Here is a 20,973-nt window from a genome sequence, read left to right on the forward strand (position 1 = left end):
CACTTCTGTAGCACATAAAGCAAGTGAGCCATCCTCACACAAGCCCTGGAGAAGGATGTGAGGAGCAGGGCAGAGGGGTCCTACTAACTCCAGTGACACAGCTCGCCCTCTTCATAAGTGCTGCTGGGGAAGGACAGCCTGAGACTTTCCTCCAGGTGGTCTCTCAAGCAGAAAGGTAACAATTGTAGGAAATTCCTTTCCTGCCACCAGCTCACAAGCTCAACAAACAATCCCTTTGTGGAGACACTGGGGTCATCCCTCTAGTTTCTTATTCTTTGTTAACTTGGAATTTGTTGAACAGTTCCTTTCTGAGGGATTAGGGAGTGGTGGTCTGTTTCTCCCTTCCTGAACCTCTTCAGGCCTAAGAAGGCCAAAGAAAGAAGACAATGTAGAAAACATCCTGGAAACAGTCCCATGTCACCATACACAACTTAATTTCTTCTGCCAGAGGATAAGCTGAAGTCACCCTTGTATACACGCTAAGCTTGTGTGACTGCTTTTGTTTTAGGTGTTGACATTCTGGGTTTTTTATTCCAGGGAGGCTGAAAAGCCAAAGGCAACTCAGTTGTGTGAGCAACACATCAATATATTGTTGAGATGGAGGCATGTTTCTTTAGAGAACAACGCCCTTCCGTCCGAGAAGCAGGGCAGGCTGTGCTACACTTTCATGTGCAACACTCAGCCCTGCCCTGGTGTCACAGCTTCCTGAGTTATGAGGTTGCAGTAGAAGCTGCTGATTGTAGCTGCTCATCGAGAGCACCACTGAAAAGTCATGAGCTTTGAGAAATGTAATCCAGTGTCAACATTTTTTGTCCATTTTTATTTTCTATAAATTCTTTTTTTCAGAACTCTCATTTCTTCCAGCAAACAGTGAGCAGAAGATGTGCTGCTATATGCCCTGTGGTATGTCATGTTCTTTGCAGAACTCCCGTAGATCACTGTTGCAGTTTAATAAAATCATGTGTATCAGGCCTGGCTGTTCTAGGCACATATGCCCTGCCTCTTGTAGCACACACTTCCAGGAGGCTTGTTCTGGCTGCCACACATTGTTACACCCACTCACTGCTTTTAAACCATTAGGGCATAGTACCTTTGGTTAAGGTCATGAGTAGGGTGAAGAACAACCTTTTCTTTAATTTCTTACTCTACCTCACTTTTGGAAGATTGGTCATCAGTTTTACTTGTCTCTTTCTTTTTGCCTTTTCCTTCGGGTCTTTCTTGCCTTCCTTTGTAGTGGTTTCTTTTTCAACTGAGTTGCAGTCAGGAGCCACATACCTGAAATGTATCTCTGCCGGCTGAGAGTGGATAAAACAGGTTTGGGCAATGAAGGGTGTCTCTTTGTGGACACAGTGCAGGCTGGAATGTGGATGTAGTTGCCTGAGCCAAGACTAACTCCTTGAGGTGAATGTTTTATTTCTTTCCTGTGATTAAGCTGGGAGTGTGTTAGTTTGGAGTAGCAATAGGTTTAAGGAAATTATTTCTTTTTGTTTCCTTTTCTCTGTTTCTAAGAAATTATCCTGTTTTAAGAAATCAAAACAGACTGGATGCTTGCTCTGAGCTGTTTGTCACCAAAGAGAAGAAAAAAGCAATCTTTACCAGTGCTGATTTTTTTCTTCCTCTTAGGAAAAGTGTTTATTCCTAGAAAATGAAAGGAACTTGAGTTGTTGAGTTGGCAGGTAATTGATACGTATCTGCTCTGTCTGAAGAAGTACTTAACTTTTACATAACTACCTATGAGTGTTTAGGAAGTTGGCAAGCTGCAGTGGACTGTATGTTTTTCATTATGTCAGTGTTTTTAAACTTGTTGAAAATGGGCTTCTTTTATGGGTGGTTAGAATTCCTTTCAAGTTGTCATTCAGAAAGCCCCAGAGGGGAGGGGAGCTGTGACAGCTCAGCAGATCGTGCTGTGCCCGAACTCCAGGCAGGATGCTGCTGTGCCCTAAGGAACAGCACGTGGCACAAAGCAAAATCTGGTTCAGCAGCCCCGCTGTGCTCTGGTTGGCAAGACTTGGGGATTTACAGTGCTGGAGTAACTGAGGCAACACGTGAGATACTTTGCTCAGTCTCATTTTTGCTACTCAAGCTACTGAATGCATAACTACCTGATTAATGCAGAGATTTTAATCTTCTGACCCCCTTGCAAACACTTATTAATTGCACTCATGGATTTTAAATTTGTAGAACTGAAAGGGATAATTATGATCCTGTAATTTGGTCTCTCCATGCAATTGAACAAAAAAAATCTTTTACTAAATCTAGGGGTTTATTCCCTTCACTTTGAAATGTGGTCTTTATTTAAGCGATTTGTTTTCTAGACAGTGATCAAAATTTCTTAAACCATTGTCAGGCTTGTTGCTTATAGGATTATCAGGCTGGTATCAATCTTCACTTATTAAAAATCAAATGAGCAGAGCTCTTAGAACTGCCTCAATATAGGGCATGTTCAGTTCATAGATGTTACTCTTCCATTTGCTTTTTAACTTCCTATTTTCTTTATAACTAAGAAAACTGTATTTGCTGGGCTGTTTGCTTGCTATTTTTCATATTTATATGGGTGCCAAGTAACCTGCCTCTTCTCTTGCTCCAAAATGGTTTTTTCCCAGAATATTTTTTCCACATATATCAAAGGTAATTTTACCTTTTTTGACTTATATCTGACATAAACTTGAATGGTTCGAATGGTTGAATATTTGCTAGGACCCTCCATCATTGTCATCCTCATTATCATCACAGCATCCAGAAGAGGATTTCTGTTTCAGGAGTATGACATACTCCCTTTTGATCCCGGACGTTGCTTGGCCTCACTGGGACCCATGTTACTCTCTAGATCTTGTGAAGAAAATACAGAACAAGTGCAAAAACAACCACGTTTCTCTCTTCCCTGAAAGAATTGTGAACTAGATTTTAAGAGCATTCAAGATTCCCTAGTCTCCTCTTAGGTATCTCAAGTCAGATGTTAGAAATATTTCCGCTCAACAATTAATAAGAGGTGCTGCCTGCTCTGGATTTCCCCCTCTCCCTCAGAAATACACCTGTTTGGTGTTAAACCCCTTGTATTTGAAGAATCACTGTCCTCTAATGCTGATGTTTGCAGAAATAGAATGACTTAGAAGTGAGATTTTTCTGTAAAATTGTGTGGAATTTAGTCTGTTTGCTCTTTCAGTTTAGCGTTTTTGTATGTAACCATGGATTTGGGTCAGTCTTGCCATTTCACCCCCCTGACTTTTTCTATTCTGTTCCTATTTGCAGGAAGTCCTTTACCACTGGGTGCCACTGTTTGATAGTTCTTAACATTTGCAACAGTGAAGCCCTTGAAGAAACTGGCCACTCACTCTCTGGACTTCTGATTTTGAATCAAGGCTCAATTTTCATATGGAATCCTATCTTTTAATGTAGTTAAATTTTGTTCAACCAAACTTGCCCTGATTTTTAATTTAGTGGCCCACACTGATTGGTCTACAACACTGATGCTACACTGCAGCTGCAGGGAGTATAAACTGATCTTATTTGCTTTTCTAATCTTAAAATCTCTTCAAAAAATGTGTCATTTCAAAATTGCATGAGTCACTATTGACCCATGTATAAATAAATTGCTCGTTATATTTGGGGATTACTCTAGTGGCAAACTGTGCTGTTGAGTGCCTTTCCTAAGAGGCATAATTTCTGTTATCTCCTGAAAGTCATTTTATTGCGGTGTAATAATTACCTGTGCAAGTATTTGTATATTCAGTTGCATGCCTTTGCTCGTCATGATTTACTCCTTTCAAAGGAATGACATAGATGAGATGGCGTGGGATGTGCACCACATGCTGTTCTGTGGGATGAAAACACTAAGGGTCTTTTTGTTGAGAGGTGTCCAAAAACACTGGGTCCTCTTCTTGCCATCAGGATGGCTTTCTGCATCCCTAACCCTGTCTAGGGATTTCAGTAATCACAATGTCCTGAGCAAAATGAGTATGGGGAATATAAAGTCTTTTAATAAACATGCTGGAAGGTTTGGAAAGATAAATGATGTAAGATGCATTGTCTGTTTTATCTGCTGATAGTCCCTGATTGGAATCACGGTGTTACAGTGGGTGGATTACAGACCGGGATTTACGGAAGATGGGCGCTGTTCACAGTGTGCTGGTCTTCATCCAGTGTCTTTCTGTCTTTTTTTACTGCCTGTATTTAAGATCAGATGCTAACTAGTTTGTTGCAGGGTAAGTCTATATCTGAGTTTAGTCTGTATATGACAAAAAGGGGACCTTTTGGAAGATCTCCATCTCCTCTCCCAGAAATCTTATACCTCCTGTTGTGGTAGGAGGGGAGAGGCACTTTCACATCTCATCATGCAGCTGCACTGACACCTCCTCAGCATTTTAACTGAGCAAGAGAAGAAAGAAATGCAACTATTTAGAGCTGGTACTTTAACTGTTTTCAAAGTCAGTGGCAGAGAGCTTCATTGCAGATCTTGCAGCTTGAGGGAAATGTCTTTTGAGTTAATACAAATTCCTGTTCTTTGGGCCTGGAGTTTTTGGTGGAAGGTGTGAGGCCATTCTTAAAGCTATCTTCCTCCATCTTTTTTCGAAGTAGAGACTAAGAAACCAGCCGTTCTGTCCTTACCAGCGTTGCTCTTTAGCCCTCAGCCTCTCAGGGTGTCTGAGCTGTTCCCTTCGCACCCAAGACTTGACTGAACTTCAAAGCACAGGAACAGAGACTGCCTGGTGGTGTTTAAATTGAATGGGAGCCATAAGCAGCTCTTTGCACTTGAGAGAATTGTAACAGTGTGGAGCAGTGCCCCAGATCGTGCACCCTGCCTCCCTTTAGGTGTCAGTGCCAATGCAAACATCTTTAAAATGACCCTCTTTCTTCTGGTTTCTTATCTAGTGGATATTTTATCTGTGCTTTGTTGACATTAATCTCAGCAGTACTTAAGGGATGAAAATGAGCGTTAACTGGGTTTCTGTGAGATTTTTAGTAGTTTTGTTGATTTTAATGTCCTCTGAAGTGACAACAGGAACAGCTTCAGTAGCCAGCAAGCTCTGCTTCTTTCCATATCCTTGACATCGCTGAGATTGCTATGGGCTGCCCTGATCAAGTGAGCAGCACCTTTGTTCTTGAGACAAGTCTATATGGTCTGTCAGTCTTTTGGCAGCCATGCAACTAATGAAGCTGTTAACTGATGATACCCCAGCGTCAGGGAGATGCTGTAAGTTAAACTGTCCTGGCATGGTATGGACGGAAGTCTGTCAGTCTTGCTACTTCGTTTTGCCTGCTGGAATCCAAAGATATTGAAGTGTGTGACAGGAAGCAGCGAGATTGGCCTTGCAGAAGCTTGTGGTGGATTCTAAGATGCTCTTCTCTTGTATCTGTGTGAGCTGGGGCACACTGGGATAAAATAACCTTCCTAAGAGCAGTAAGCCAAGTCTGGAGCCGTAAACAAAAGCCAGATGCCTGCCAAAGGGTTTAAAAGTCCAACGATCTTAATTTTGTTTGAAGAATAGTAATGTAGTAAGTAACCTGGTAACAGGACAGTATTCAGTGAGCAATCCCTGTGGCACAGCAGTTCACAGTGCCCTAAACGTGTTTGATTTTGACGTGAGTGAAGACACTACTCTTCTGATCTAGTAGCAAAACTCTTGTAGGTGGGAAGTGGCAGCTTGTTTGAACAAATCATGAGGTGCTGGGAGGAATTGCAGCCACCAGGACCTCTCTGGTCCTCCCCTTTCCCTCCACAGGCAGTCTGGCTGTGTTTTACCATGATTCAAACCCCATCATACCTTTCAACCACGGAATACAGTGTGAATAAGAGCCAAATTCCTTGGACAGTGTCTGGCTTGAGCATCTTGGCTAGGAAGAGTATTTTGTATTCTGTTTTCAGAAACTCTTAGTTTGAATTAAAGAGTGAACTGTGGGAAGTTATTAATGATATCTATAATCAAGGATTAATCAAGTAAATCTCTGGAGTCAAGTGCCTCTTACTGCACTGAGAACAGATAGATAAAGGCGAAAGCTGTGTGAGCTTTCATGTGCAAACAGTGCTGAGGTGGGGCCTCAAAAACGCTCTGCATTTAAGTAGCTCTTTTGCTTTCCACCCAAGCTGGCTGATGCGAGGTGGTGCTGGTCGAGTAACATCTGAACAGAGACATGCTGAAGAATTTTTATTTCAATTCCTCATGAAATTGGAAAGGGGAGAGTAAAACAATATTTTTGTCTCAAAGAACGCCTCTGGGTTACTTGTAACAAACCGCAAGTCTACGCGGTGGTTTAAAGAGCTAAAAATGTAAGTCTTAAAAAATAGCGTCTGATGGTTTACAGTGCAGCTCAGAACAGATGTTGGAGCTTTTTTGAGAATAAAATCCTTTTCAGGAGTTATTCAGTGTTTGAGATAATGCTTCTGTGGAAGATATTAGTTCAAGAATTTATTAAGGCAAAAAGGAAATCACGTGAATTTAGCCTTAATGTAACTTTTGGATCTGATCTAGTCTATTATTTTCATGTCCATTGGTATTTTTAGGCATTTATTTATCTGCTTTTTAAGGGGCCTCAACTCTACCTCTGCTTTCACAGCTGGAAATAATTGTGGGAATCATCTGAAGGGTGAAAATGCCATATATGTGTGTAATAATATAAATATATGGTGTCTCACAGGAATTTTTATATTCAGATTCCATATGTAGAGGGTGATTTCTAGTATGAGGAATATCAGATAGAAAATAAATGCAATTCTCTGAATGCCATATAAACATGAGGGTTTGGGGGGGGCAGTTTGCATGAACTTCTCTCTCCTGTGGAAGCCACGGGAGCTCGGGAGCTCTGTTGTAGCAAAAGCTCTGGCAGCTGCTGAATCAACCTGGCATTGTTAAGATCTACTTTGAATCTGTTAAAAACACTAGTGGCTGTCTGCAGCTCTCTTTGTACACGTTTCCAGTGTTACTAGCATTAAGGGACTTTTGTGGAAAAAACCCAACTCTGTAGACAGAATAAAAAATAAATAACATTGGAAGAAAATGTATCTGGTTGGACAAGTTCCCCCAAATGACTTGCACGCTTCTGGCATGCTCTGGTTTGGTTGTATCTCCTCAGTATGATCAACTTTTGAAGGGTGTCTTCTCTTCTTCCTGAATGTACTTGCCTTCTGAGGAAATTAAATGAGAGAATTGCGAATATGTGACCACTTGGTCTTGGCTCTTCAAGCCTGAGGTACCTGTATGGTAGTACTTAATTGCTCTAAGAGCATCTTTTCATCTGGAAACATTAAACTTCTTTCTGGGAGGATATTTGAAGTAATTTTTCTACAGAGGCATTTTCCTTGTCTAGTGGGATATCGAAATTGCTTCACAGTTCTGTTTGAGGAGTTAAAATTCCTCTTCCATGCAGGATCCCCCTTTTTGCCTTTCTCGATGAAAATCCACGTGTACCTAAGATTAGTTGTGGACAAAGACTGTGAGAGTTACTCAGGCACAACAAGATAAGATAGATAAATGCTTTTGTGCTGCTTGTGCAGCAACAGCTAATTCAGGAAATGCACTGGGGAAGGACCTGCCAAATTAGTGGGTGTATTAAAATTGAGTCAAGCTGAGCTAAAACATCCCCTGAATCCAGATCTCCTTTGTTTTGGAGCAAGGTAATGGGGAAACACAGAAGTGGATTGTGTATTCTCAGTTGATCTTGTAACAGCAGATGGTTAAAAGGAGCCTCTCGGATGCTCTTAAGGCAGCATATTCCTGTTAAGTGATTATTTGGATTATTAATGTCCCACTGTAGCACCTAGTGATGATCTGAAGCAGCTTTATGGGCTGTGACTTTTGTGGTGATGAGCACTAGAGACTCGTGGAATTAATAATGTTTTAATTGTTATTGCTTGAACATTGATTAAGTTTTGTGTAAGGACTTTTAAGGGATTCTGTCATCGAGCTTGACTGGTTTGTTGGTGTGTTTCATCCTGAGATTCATCCTGAATCTCAGGATGAAACTCTGGGACTAAACTGCTCTGTTCCTGTCTGCCTTTGGTGTGGTGCTTGTCTGCCCTTTGTGCCTCAATTTCCTTTTTATTTCCTTTTTATGGGAAACTTGCCTGTTCTTTTGTAAATGTTTGCTTTGAAAGGATGTAGGTAGAGATCACACTATCTTAATTGTATTGTTTGCATATAATACTGCACAGTGACTGCACAGGACTGGGTTAGTGTCCTCTAGCCAGGCTGAGGTTTGCAAAGGGTATTAGAGGATTCACTGAGTGGGAACTGGGTGCCCTGTGGTGCTGGCTCTGCTTGGAAATCCTAACTGAAATCATTTGCAGCTTAATCACACATGGAAAGAGTCTTCAGTTTCCCAGGGGAGTTTTATTCATTCATGTTTGCTGCAAGTAGAGTTCATATTACAGTGGGAAACCACGATTCCTGACCTCTGAGTTGAATACATGTTTTAAAAATAGAGATGGGACAGAAGAAAGAAGAATAAATAGACTTCACTCTAAGGGCTTGCTCAAACCAAATCTACATGCTGCAAAATATTGCATCAAACTTTGAGAAATGATTGAATCAAATTGTTTTTCAGGGGCTTATGTTAAAAAAAAATTGTAGATTTTTTTTTATGACAGACAGTTGTAGGTAATTCTACATTTTTCATCTTTGTCTAAGCAAACAAGACTTATCTTGAAGCAGCAGCAGGTTATTTTCAGATTTACTTTAACAGAGAGCTGTTCGTGATAAATGGCTTCTAGAAGACTCACAGCCCCATCAGTGCAACAGAACTGATAGAGGAGTACAGCAAAACAAATACTTACAGGGAGTGTTTATTTTGGATGCAGGATAGATGTGTAATATTTGAGTTATTTTAGTTGTGGTAAACACTGAAGAAGTATGAAAAGTTATGTAAGAAAAAAAAAAAGAACTGTAGCTAGTTTATTCACTATCTATGGTAAAGAGAACAGACCTCTACAAACATTTTATCAACAGCATATAACAGGTGCTGTGTGGTGTGTGTTGAGAAGTTTGCTGAGGTTTGGGGTTCTGGGGGGTTGTTTTTTGTTTACATAGCATGCTGTTGAACAGTGAGGGATTTGAGTTATGAGTTCAGCAAAGGGCCACCAAGATGGGCTGGGGCACAGGTGCTGTGGTGGAGGCTGAGGGACCTGGGCTGGCTCATCCCGGAGCAGAGGCTTGGGGGGACCAAACAGCAGCTCCCTGTGCCTGGGAGGTGCTTACCAAGAAGACAGAGGCAGACCCTTCACCAGAGTGCATGGTTGGAGGGTGAGAGGCAACAGGCAGGAGTTGAAACAAGAGATTCATGTGGGTGTGAGGAAAAACCACCATGAAGGCAGGTGAGAGGGTTGCCCACAGAGGCTGTGCAGCCTTGGAGAACTTCAGGACCTTACTGGGCAAAGTACTGAGCGATCTGGTCTGAGTTTATAACGGTTCCTACTCTCAGCAGAAGGTTGGATTAGAAGTCTTTCAAGTTTCTTCTGACCTCAGTTTTCCAATGATCCTGTATTGTTGGCATGTATGGTGATAGATGGCTGCTTGATTGAAGCAGGGAAGACTCTGAAGGGGTGATGGGAGAAGTATATTTATTGCATGATCGGTGTCAGTAAGAGGTTTATGTCATGTACAGCAATACAATTCCATGGTTTGGAACTGTGGACAATTTTTATATTAATTTGAGAGGTCCCTGTGAGACCTGACATCCCCTTGTGTTCAAAAATACTGCATATGAACTTGCCTTAAAAAACTCATGAAGGAAGCCACCCTGAGAGCAGCTCACTCTGATGTTTCTCATCCAAGTTACTCCACAGAAACTTGGTGTATGAGATGTAGCACTAAGAAAACACAGTCCCTATCATCCATTCAAACAAAGAAGCTGAAAGGTCTATGCTGGGTCCACTGGACAATCCAGAGTGTCCTCCCTGCATCTGCTGAAACCTTAATCTTGTTTTGCCTCTTCACCTGTTAGCAGCCCAAGCTGGGTGATGTGCTACTGCTCAGTTTTAATGTACTGGAGTATTAATGGAAATCTTTCAACTGTATCAAGTGGATTTCAATCAGACTCAAGCAACAATATGAGATTCCTACTGAAAAAAATAGTGAACAGATTTAAACTGCAACTGAACAAAGGTTTTGTAGCCCATGGAGGGAGAAAGGGAGGGAACGGCTGGTCTAAATTAAAGTGCATATTCAGCTTTTACTGGAAAATGCACAGCAAATCCCAGTGATTCTCTGATCTGTCTCATAGCCCCATGTGTACAGTGTGCACCATTCAGCTGTCCTGCCTGTCAGGCAGGTGGAAGTCTCTCGCCTTTTATTCATGTCCCATTGGTGCATCTCTGCAAACCCACAGGCTGTGAGATTATATTTTGCATTTCTGTTTGAGAGGCCAGTGTTTCATCAAACTGACTATTGCAGATTCTGGTGCAGGCAGAATTGCTCTGAATGTACTTTATTTTGGATGCTGAACTTCTTGTGATTGAGGCTTTTTAATGGAAAGAGGTATGAATGGTTACATATAAATTATTTGAAAACTATAATTTACTTGTCAGTTTTTGATTCAAAATGTTGTGATTTGATGTGTAGATAAGTTTTCTATAGGTAGGTTTTCCATAACAGAATAGGACAATGTCGCATTTCCAAATGATATAAATCATCAATTGCTTTCAGATCAGCGGATTTCTGTGGATTTTTTTGTGACCTTAAAGAAACAACCTCACCTAACTTTTTTCCTCAACCTTTCAGCTCAGAAATCAGTCCCCCACCCCATTAGTTGCAGATCTGGCAATTTCCACACGGAAGCTTTTGCTCAGTACAGTTCAGGGCTTATCCGCAGGTGTTTTCCCTGTAACTGACATGAGACTGATGGCAGAAAATGAGTCTCATTCATAGTATTTAATATAGTCAGTATTTAAAATGTCTTTTGGGGACTCAGTACTGCTGATCTAAAAATGCTTCATCTGAATAGGCTTATTAAAATCAATAGGGGTCTTCCCAAACTTACCCTGAATTATTTGTCTAGTTCCTCATAAAATGGTAGGAAGTTGTGTATCCAAGTCACTGGATGAAGGCTGTTGAAGATGCCACTGTTATGAAATTGCTGTCTATTTAAAAAGAAGCTACTGATGTTTACTCTGAGAGCCTTTACTTACTACAGACAAAATAAATCCAAGAAAAGCGTAACTTAACAAAGGAACATACTGCCTTTGTGTTTTAGTATGTCTTTAAAAGGCCTTTTGGTGTAGAGTTACTACAGTTTTTCCCCTATTTTACAGATACTGTGAATAAGGACACTGAACCCAAAGATCCATATCCCTTTCCAAGAAAGATTATGGCTGAACCAGACTACATAGACGATGACAATCCTGAGTTAATTAGACCTCAGAAATTAATTAATCCTGTGAAGTCATCCCGGAATCATCAAGATCTCCATAGAGAGCTACTTATGAATCAGAAAAGGTAAGAGTCTAAAAATCACTCGTGCCACCCTCCCACCCCAAAGACACAGACTGAGTTTTAGTTTCATCAAAATGACTTTGTACCCAAAACCCGGCAGACACTTTTTGTTGTTTCAGATCTTGTAAATTAAAAGATTCTGATTCTTAACCGTAGCATTTATTTCTGTTTGAATTTCAGTTTCTCTGCAAAAGCTTGCTATAGAAGTCTTCTTATTTTGTCTTTGTGAATATTCACAGGGTCAGTTTTGGGAGGAAGGAGTTCACTTCTCCCTGTCACGTTTTATGTAGGTTACCTGGGCACTGTAATTTGGCTCGTACTCTTCACTTTGTCAAGTATTTGACAAAACTTTGCTATTAACAGCAAGATGATAAAATCTGTGTTTTTTCACCATTCCCAGCGCATTGAGTTTATGAGGCTACTTTTAAATCAAAGAAATCATGTAGTTGATTTCACATGCAACTGTTGTCTGTTTGCTTGATCCGTCTCATAGCGCAGTGTCATAATCTGGTGCCTGCTCTGCTGCTGCACAAGTGGTTCTTTGTGTGTTACACAAATGCTGCCTCCTCCCTTCTGGGGTGGGATGCACAGCTGTTGCTCTATATATTGCTTTTAAGGATGTAAATAACAGTAACTTTATTTCATCAATTTCAGAGACACAACCACCTGGCCCAGGAATAGCTGAAGTTCTGTTACTAAATCTCTTCAGCAACAGAGAACTCATTTAGAAAATACATAGTGGAGGAAAAGCCACCAAGCCTGTTGATGCTCCTTCATTTAAACCAACAGAAACTTTGATATAAACGAATGATTTGCTGCATTTAAGCCACTCAAAATAGCCTTTCCAAAGGCTAGATCTGGGGATCTATAAAACAGAGGTGGAAGAGCAGTATTTCAGAGTTCATTTGAGAATAAAGTTGGAGGTAGCAGCCATTCAGGCTTTTTGAGGCTCAGGACCTTGACAACAGCGAGTAGAAAGCTGTGGTTTTGGCTACTCCAGCACAACTAGATTTGTCTGTTTAGTAGGAATAGTCACATTATGGAAGCTTCTCCTTTTTTTTTTTTCCCGTAATCCTTTGGCAGTATAGTATTTTGAGGAAAGAAGGGGTCTTTTTATGTGTAATAGCAAAATCTTCACAAATGCTAGGCTTAGAGACTTAATTCTAAATGAATTGCATACACAACATAGCATTTCTTTAGTGATGAAGATGTTTTAAGAATGCCAACTGAATTGGAAGAAACTGGCCTAAATAGGTGTTTGTCCTATTTTTCGTTAATGGGATTAAACATCAAAGTCACTTTCTAGCACCAAGAAGTTTATAGTCATTGAAAGAAAAATAGTTGAAGTTTCCCGACTTATGATCTTAATCTAAAGGATGTGGAGGCTGCAATAAATTAAGACTATTTTTTTTTCTTTTAAGTTTATGAAAGCATAAAGCACTTTTAAATCGTATGGAGTTCTTTTCTTCAAGGAGAATATCCTATTACACAGAGAAGTTGTGCAGCCTTCAGTACCCGCTCTTCTCTTATTGTGATTTTGATTAGCTGCAGCTGTTAATTTTAGAGTCTTATTTATTGGTGCAGAAATTAAATACTTTGAGGGTTTTCACCAGCAGAAGAGAGTTAGTCTTCAGTGCTTTGTGCCACTGTACTAGCTCTGTTAGGAGGCTTTTCAGTAATGTAGGTATTAGGCTTGTGTTCTGCTTTGTTACAGCAAACTGTCATATGTATGGAGGACTTCTATTGCTCTTATGCTGCTCAACACGCTGCTTATTTTATTGTGAAGGCTCAGTGTAGACACCAGCAGCTTCACTTTTTGCCCAGTTACCTTTGAACAGCCAGAAATGGATGTTGGAAGATATTAGCCAGCACTGGTCTGATCATTTTCCATGCCCACTGTGAGCAGTGTCTGTTGGGCCTTGAACTGGTGTAGCTATTTGCTTGCAGAAATGGAGTTTTGTTTGGGCAAACAAAGATTCAGGTAGTGCTACCTCAAGGCGCTGGTAACTTATCTTAAACTATTTTAATTATTAGGAGTCAGCTTCAGCTCTGCGGAGTATTGGTCCTTTTCCTTCCAGAGATTTTAACCCTATCATCTCTAACCAGTGTTGTAGCACATTTTGCTTCCCCTACATCGAAATTTTAGGATTTGTAATTTAACCAGAATGATCACTAGGAGGTGATACAAGACCCCAGTTAATCCAGTATCTGCCAGTTTGTTGCTTTTCCTTTTTACATAAGAGAGTGGACATAGGATTGACTGTTCTGTTACAGATCTGACTGGCAACCCCATCTGATTAGACTGAGAGGTTGCATTTACTCGTAGCTTCTGCAGGTCCCCTTTGTTACAGCTGCAGCACATCCAAATCAGTCTCGTGCCTCTGCTTTGTTATGGTGCAACCTGACTGAAAAAAGCAGGAACAAGTAATGTTACTTAGCAGCTGGACTCTGGTTTGTGGCTGTCTTGATTGCTGATTGCTAGTACGGAATATTCCACTGATTCTGCTCTCACTGATCCAGTAGTAGTAGTAGTAGTAGTAGTAGTAAAAAAAAAAAAAATCACTCCAGCTTTTCCTGCCTGACTTCAGTTTTATGTGTTAAAATGTATTTAAAATAGCATGAAACATAAAATATGAACATGATCTTGTAGCTTCTGTTGCATTGAGGCCATGAGATCTATTATGAGAAATAGGGAACAGCATTTGATGTTGCTAAATATTTGATTTTTCTGTCAGGGTATGTGCAGGGATAGAGTGTTGCATAATAGATGGAGTCATTCCTAGATGCCACCATAAAATGGCATTTTAATGTTTTATTGGACATGCTGTCAGATATGCATATTAATGAATAATTAGGCAACCACAGTTGTATAGAAAGTAGGGAAGGGTAAAAATACGCTTTCTGAAAGCTTATTCAGATTATTGAATTTCTTCAAGTTGAAATAAAAAATGGTTGATGTTAAACTTAATGCTGGATAGTTTCACATAATCATCTTCAGAGGGAAGATGACAATAACAAGGACAGATTTGGGATCACTCTGCTCTGCCTTAAGTGACGCTAATACCTGAATAACAGGGAGAGCTTTGAATCTTATCATAACAAATTTTGAAACCATCATAGCATAACAGAGATAAAAGAAATAGCTGAAGTCACAGAAATGAGTAGGAGTGAGTATCCATGTGTATGCCTGTATAAATAATGTCATGCGTCTTCCCTAAGAGGGAGCTTTCTCATTTCGCAGTAGTTGGCTTGGAAAGCAATTTGTGCTGAACAGACTTGAAACATTCAGTTGATGTAGTACCCAAAGGCTTGTGAGAGGGAGAATCCTCCAGGCTTTGTCTGGTCTCCAAGGTGACGGCAACTTTTTTATTCTGGATTTTTGTTGTCTTAGGCTCTTTGTGATGTTAAGTGTAGCCTGGGAGCTCTCACTGGAAATAGCTTCACAGCCAAGCATGGGTAAAGCTGTCACATTTTCAAGGAAAGGAGAGAATCCACGATTTCCCGGAGCAGTGTGACAGACCACTTTTTAGTTTTGTCCATGCAAAATTCTATGGGTAGAATACCCTGCACAGGGCTGTCTCAACAAAGCCATTCGGAGTTATCATCCAGCAAAGGAATTTCTCTTGTCCAAAATTTGCTAGTGTAGTGATTTGTGATTTCTTTGGGTTTTTTTTAATCCATTCTTTTGGAATTGAGAGAATAGAGTGAAGACTAAAGATGAAAGTTAAAATAATGAATTATACAGGAGAAATACTACCGTGCATGCTAAATATCCACAGTGGGTTATATGGCTTAAATTCTAGCTTAGGGTTTTGGTTAGAAACCAGGCACGTCTGAATGGGTTTTTTCCTTTTAATTCATTATTTATATCCCAATGTATCTAAATAGGCAACTGCTTCAGTTTAGAAAACCCACCTGCAATTCTGTGTGAATTTCTGCTAATTAAAACTGATCTTTCTTCTCTCCCTCCCCCTTTTTTAATTTGAAGGGGTCTTGCACCTCAGAACAAACCAGAGCTACAGAAGGTGATGGAGAAAAGGAAACGAGATCAAGTTATTAAACAACAAAAAGAAGAGGAAGCACAAAAGAAGAAATCAGACCTGGAAATAGAGCTACTGAAACGACAGCAGAAACTGGAGCAGGTAAGATGAAAATAACACTACCTGTAAATATCTGCATCTGAGCTACTCACCTGAGGCTCCCTTTGCAGACAGGAAAGAAGCAGCAGCCAATTTTTGGCATATTTCCTCTGATCACAGCAGATATCTCTTTTAGGATAAGTCAAATCACACTCTGTAATTACCCTTTTTTTGTCACTTGCTGTGTAGGGACTGCATATGGGGTCTGCCTTTGGTCAAATAAATCCTGCACCAGCCAACAGGAATGTTAGTGGAGCACTGACATTACTTAACCATTAAAATGGTAGTGAATTAGTCAATTTTTGTAGTCTTAACTATGATCCACTAAGAATGGCTGTTAGACTGCAATGCATCAAAACTACATTTAATGAATTTTAAAAAACCAGTTGATTCTCCTACATTATACAAGAAACTAGATTACTTTACAAAGATTTTTTTGTAGCCTTAAAACGTGTGAGCCCATTGGTGTTTTCAAATGAAGGAAGAGATCCTCAGACCCTGAGCATGGGATGATGTGGAGTTGGAGTTCATTGTGGTGAAGCTTTTTGCTAGGCACAGGGCCAGCCAAATGTCTCTGTGCCTCTGAAAACATTTTGTGTGCCTACAAGGGAATATCTCTACAGTGAAACACCTCATAAGAGAAGTCACTGTGCATTAAGCATTGCATTTATTTTCAAATAAATGAATGCTATAAATGCATGCTTTAAAACAGTATCTCCTGTTTTTCTCAGTGGAAACCAATTAAGCCAAATAATTACTCTACTAAAAATTACATATAATCCAGTAATTATTTGGGGTTTGGGGTTTTATTGTAGGTTGGTGGCTTTTTGTTATAATTAGGCTTAGAAATATTTTTGGAAAAAGTTATTGTATTTTTAAGTATATCATCCTGTCATTTTTCTTATCTGCTCCTAAGGGCACGTCTTTGAATGGTTCAGCTTGTGGGAAGATTTGATTTAAAACTGTGCTATCCAGTGTAGATTATGTAGATGATAAAATTCTGTTAGAAGAGGAAAAATCTGCCTATTGCAAACAGTGCTGTGACTTTGGAAACATCATAGGAATGGCATTAATTGACAACATGATTCACGGAGGAACATTGCTGTGATTTATTGAAACAAGGCATGCCCCTTTGCCAGTGAACCAGAGACAAAGGAGAGATTATTTAGGTGAGCTGTACGTGGTCCCCATTAATGAGGGAGACCTTAGTCTGTTTAAAAAAAAAAAAAAAGAAAGCTTCTTTCAGGCTCTTTTGTTAGTTTTCTAAAGGGTTTTTTTCTTCCTTTCTGCCAACTTATCTGCCCTCCCTGAGGATCACCAAGCAGTCCATATTCTGTGCCATGTGTGAACCTGTGCTCTGTGGGCACTGTACAGCCATGTCTACCCTGCCATGGAAATTCCAAGTGTCTCCATGGGCAGGAGTCCAGCTAGGTTAAAAAAAGCCAGCAAATGGACTCTTAAAAATGAACAACTAGCGGCCAAGGAAGATTCTTATTTTTTTTTATTGCTTTTTCTGATAGACAAACCAGATACTCCTAAAGAGGCTCAGGTTAGATACAGAACCCCATACCTAAACACTCAGAAGTCAGTTCTGTGAGTGTGCTTATAGTAGCTGTTCACATGTTCTCCCACAAGGCACATTATTCCTGTTCTACTATAAAAACCAGAGAAGGGAATTATTGTTGTTTCTTTAATAAAGATGTCCAGGAATTTCTTAAAAAATGCTTCATCTTGTTCTCATACTGGGCTTGCAGAGTTTTGTCCATCTGGCAAAGGTGGACATCTGGAACACGCTAGAGCCAAGGATTTGAAAAGATTTATTGTTTATGAGAACAGATACTCCCAAAGAAATGCAACTTTATCTTTTCCATGAGACAAAGAAAGGAAGCAGTTTAAAGCATTTGGCATTGTCAGTTATTGAAACCTTTAATTTTGTGTCTTGTGTGTTTCAGTGATCTGTTTTCTATACTTTTCTTTTTAATATGTGATTCCCTTTTAAGCTGGAACTGGAGAAACAGAAGATACAGGAAGAGCAGGAAAATGCACCTGAATTTGTCAAAGTCAAGGGCAACTTGAGGAGGACGGTCCAGGAAGCAACAGAAGCACCGGACTCCTAGAGCCAGCGCCTGCTAAGACTTCCAGCTTTCCTGCAGAGAGAGGCTTTTGCAAGTTGTCTCACATTTGCTCCTCAAGAGGGAAAATAAGAGCATCCAGCTGACACTTACTGAAGATGAGATTTTTAATTCCTGGGACGTGTGGATTAAAAAGACAGTATCGTAAACAGATCGACTTGCCAAATATAGTCCTGAGATCAATGGATAAAGAGTGTCTTTGTCAGTTCAGTGTCATGGACCAGGCTGACGTGCTTACTCAGAGATTTTAACCAGGGATACTAGAGAATCTCCTTCAGTGTTGCACTGCTTTAACTCTTGTGATCCTAGTTGAGTGGAGATACACAGATTATATTTTGCTTTAAAACAGAACAAAAATCCTCCTGTGATATCTTATGAAGCTTTGCTGTGCAGGTAGATTTCCTCCATCTAGACCTACAGCCTGTGCATATCCCAGAATAATTTGTGTTTAGTTGGAATTTTTATCAAATCTAGGAAGATACAAGGTATGTTGATCACTGCTGCCCATCCCCACTAGGATAGGCAGGTATGGGCAAGATGGAAATGCTTAAAATTCACCAGCAGTGAAAAGTTAAGCAGCCTTAAAGCCCATTTGCTGTTTGGCATGTGGAATTTGGGCTATGAAAGAGCAGAAATCTGATGATCCTTTCACCAGGGAAACTCCAGAAGCTGATGTATCTCTGTCTTATAACTTACGCTGTTGTGAACAGGCCTGTGCAGTGCTACCTGTGAATTTACCTCTCAAAGCAAAATGACCTGTCTTCTACTTTCTGTGTTTTGAAATCCTGCTTACTTTGGTGTTGTGGCCTTTCTCCTGCAAGGACATGCTGAACTGAGTACAGTGTTAACACATTACTTGGGAGTGTTTAAACTCATTTGCTGGAACTGAAATCAGGAATCCTATCTGCCATCAGTTCCTGATCTTTGCTTGCTGGAACATGTTGCAGTTTCTGCAGCAGAGCAGTGTCTAAACCAGAACAAACTGATCATTGGAATATACTGAAATGGAATTTTTTTCCCCAAAGTGAGGCATAAAATGAAATTCATTTTATCCCATCTTTCCTTCAGCCTCAGGAAGGAAGGCAAATGTGTTACCACTGAGTCTTCAGGTCCAATTCTGTCATCTTCTGCCTTTCCACAAGTTGCCCCCGTGACTTGCCATTAAATAAAATATTCCTCAGCTTGCACAGGGATGACAGAATCTGAACCTTCATGCTTATGACTACTAGTTATCCAGGAAAGCCTGGGAGGAGGAGTGGGGAACAGATTGCCCATGTAGGATTACAGAATTGGATTCTTACCTGGTGTGATTGGGTGCAGATATCTGGGGAGAAATCCTCATCTTTCTTGTTCTGCACAGTCCTAGCTTTCACTGAAGCTGTGTTCATCCATATCAGCTGAGGATGTAATCCCTAGCCTTTGCCTTAGGATGCTAAACACAATAATTTCTACTTTGTAATTACATTGGACATAACTGTTTGAAAACACTTTTTATTAATATCAACAGTGGTGTGTTTGTATTGTAAAGGTGGTAGGGGAGGGCTTGTTGGTTTGTTTTCTGAATTGCTTTTCCTGTAAGTATTGGACATTTTTAATACAGTTTCAGCCTAACACTTAGGACAAAATGCTCACAATTAGGAATGTTTCCTAGATACAGACTTTAATTTGTCAAGATACAGGCATTTTTTTATGACGACATAATCAGATTGAGAGTAAATTGAATTGTGATAAGCGTATTGCCATTGATTTAGACTTGCAGTGTGACTCACATCTAGAAGATTAAATGTGAAGATTGTCTAACAGACTGTTCAGATTATGGACATACAAAAGACAAAGGCCAAACGTAGGACTCTTCCATGTATTTTCTCAACAAAGGAGCACCCTGAATGCTGCAGGTTCTTCACTCTCTCCTTCCCTTCTCCTGGCAGGAGAGGATCTTCTTTTCTGGCAGCACATTATTCAAACACTTGCACTGATTGAGTTTGTTTCATGTTGTTGAGACAGCACTACATAGGAGCCTTCCACACCACGCTCATGCTTTGTCTTGGCCACTCTCAGCCTACCAAACATCAGTCTCTTGCTTTCAACTCCATGTTAACCTTCTGCTCAGTATGGAAAAGCCCAGAAGTCAGTGAGGAAATCCTCCTCTGGCTTGAGCAGACCATTCCTTGTCAGCCACTTCCCCTTGCTGAACATGGCACTCCTACCGCATGTGCACAGTCAAATGAAGTCGGTGGCACTGGGGTTGGTGGGGGACAGAGACCTTTTTTTGGCTTCAGCAGGTGTTTTGGATTGGGCCCCTCAAGGCTGAGGGCATTCTGCTTTCTCCCCCAGCTAGGTTGAGATTCAGGGTAGAGTTTCTCTTTCTGAAACACAGGAGGCCAGAAAACTCCCTTGTACATACAGCATGAAGTTGTTTTTTTTGTTTTTCAGTGGAATTAATTCTCCGTGTGAACAGAACATCAATGTGTGTGTTTAAACATCTTTGAATCCTGCTAACCCTTTAGCCTAGGAACCCCAGCCACTTCCATGTCATTTTGACAGGCAAAAGCTTGTCTTTAAAGTCAGGATTGGGCAACCCTTAAGTGGGGGGCCAGCTAGTCACACCACAAGTGTCCTGTGCGGCTACTCAAGTAAGAAACTGCTTGCCAGCGAGCGTAAGCAATTCCTGCTCTGCCCTTTAGCTATGTGGGTTTTTGAAGCAATCCAACAAATACTTCAGTGATTTGAAAATTGCTCACTTACCACTTTGTACTTTTTTAAAACTCTTGCTTTTGATAGTATAGTAGTAGATTTTTTAGCATTTTTGTGGCTTTAACCTTCTGTTAATATCTGCACTTGTTTGAGTGTACATATATAAATATATATAAATATAAAAAGGGAGCCTTAATGGATTTGTTTTCATAATTTAATATTTTTTGTATTTGCTCTTGTATAATTGTTTTTAACTAAAGGTATTATGAGAATGAGGGTGGAATACTTAGAACCAAAGTTATGCTTAATAAAATCTACTACATGCTTGGTGTATGTGGTGGTGTCTGTCATATCCTGCTAAAAGCAAAGTGTTGGGGTGCGTGCTGAGACATCTGGGTTATTTAAAATTCTGCAATGCAGGGGGAAGTATCAAGAACATGATGACTCTTGGTTCCTTAAAAATGGATCCTTGTTTGTATATGCAAAATTATTGGCAAATTAATTGGCAGGAAGAGCTGGTTGTGTCTCAGCAGTATTATATTTTGAATATTTTTATGCAGACAGTTTTTAACAGGACTGTGTAGGTAC

At 40.2% G+C, this 20,973-nt stretch overlaps 1 protein-coding gene across 3 annotated transcripts in view; it reads left to right on the forward strand.

The window, feature by feature from the left end:
- Positions 1-20,718, forward strand: part of FAM107B (family with sequence similarity 107 member B) — a 124,865-nt gene extending 104,147 nt beyond the window's left edge. For all 3 annotated transcript variants that reach the window (XM_027722511.2, XM_039386054.1, XM_027722510.2), the window contains 3 exons: positions 11,240-11,423; positions 15,409-15,562; positions 17,560-20,718. In XM_027722511.2, coding sequence (XP_027578312.1) covers positions 11,296-11,423; positions 15,409-15,562; positions 17,560-17,676 — 399 coding nt within the window. In that variant the 5' untranslated portion in view covers positions 11,240-11,295 and the 3' untranslated portion in view covers positions 17,677-20,718. The remainder of the gene's footprint in view (positions 1-11,239; positions 11,424-15,408; positions 15,563-17,559) is intronic.
- Positions 20,719-20,973: the final 255 nt, after the last annotated feature.

Source organism: Pipra filicauda, unplaced genomic scaffold (assembly GCF_003945595.2).
Source record: "Pipra filicauda isolate LSUMZ 115617 unplaced genomic scaffold, ASM394559v2 scaffold119_size3216105_pilon, whole genome shotgun sequence".
Taxonomy (NCBI): domain Eukaryota; kingdom Metazoa; phylum Chordata; class Aves; order Passeriformes; family Pipridae; genus Pipra; species Pipra filicauda.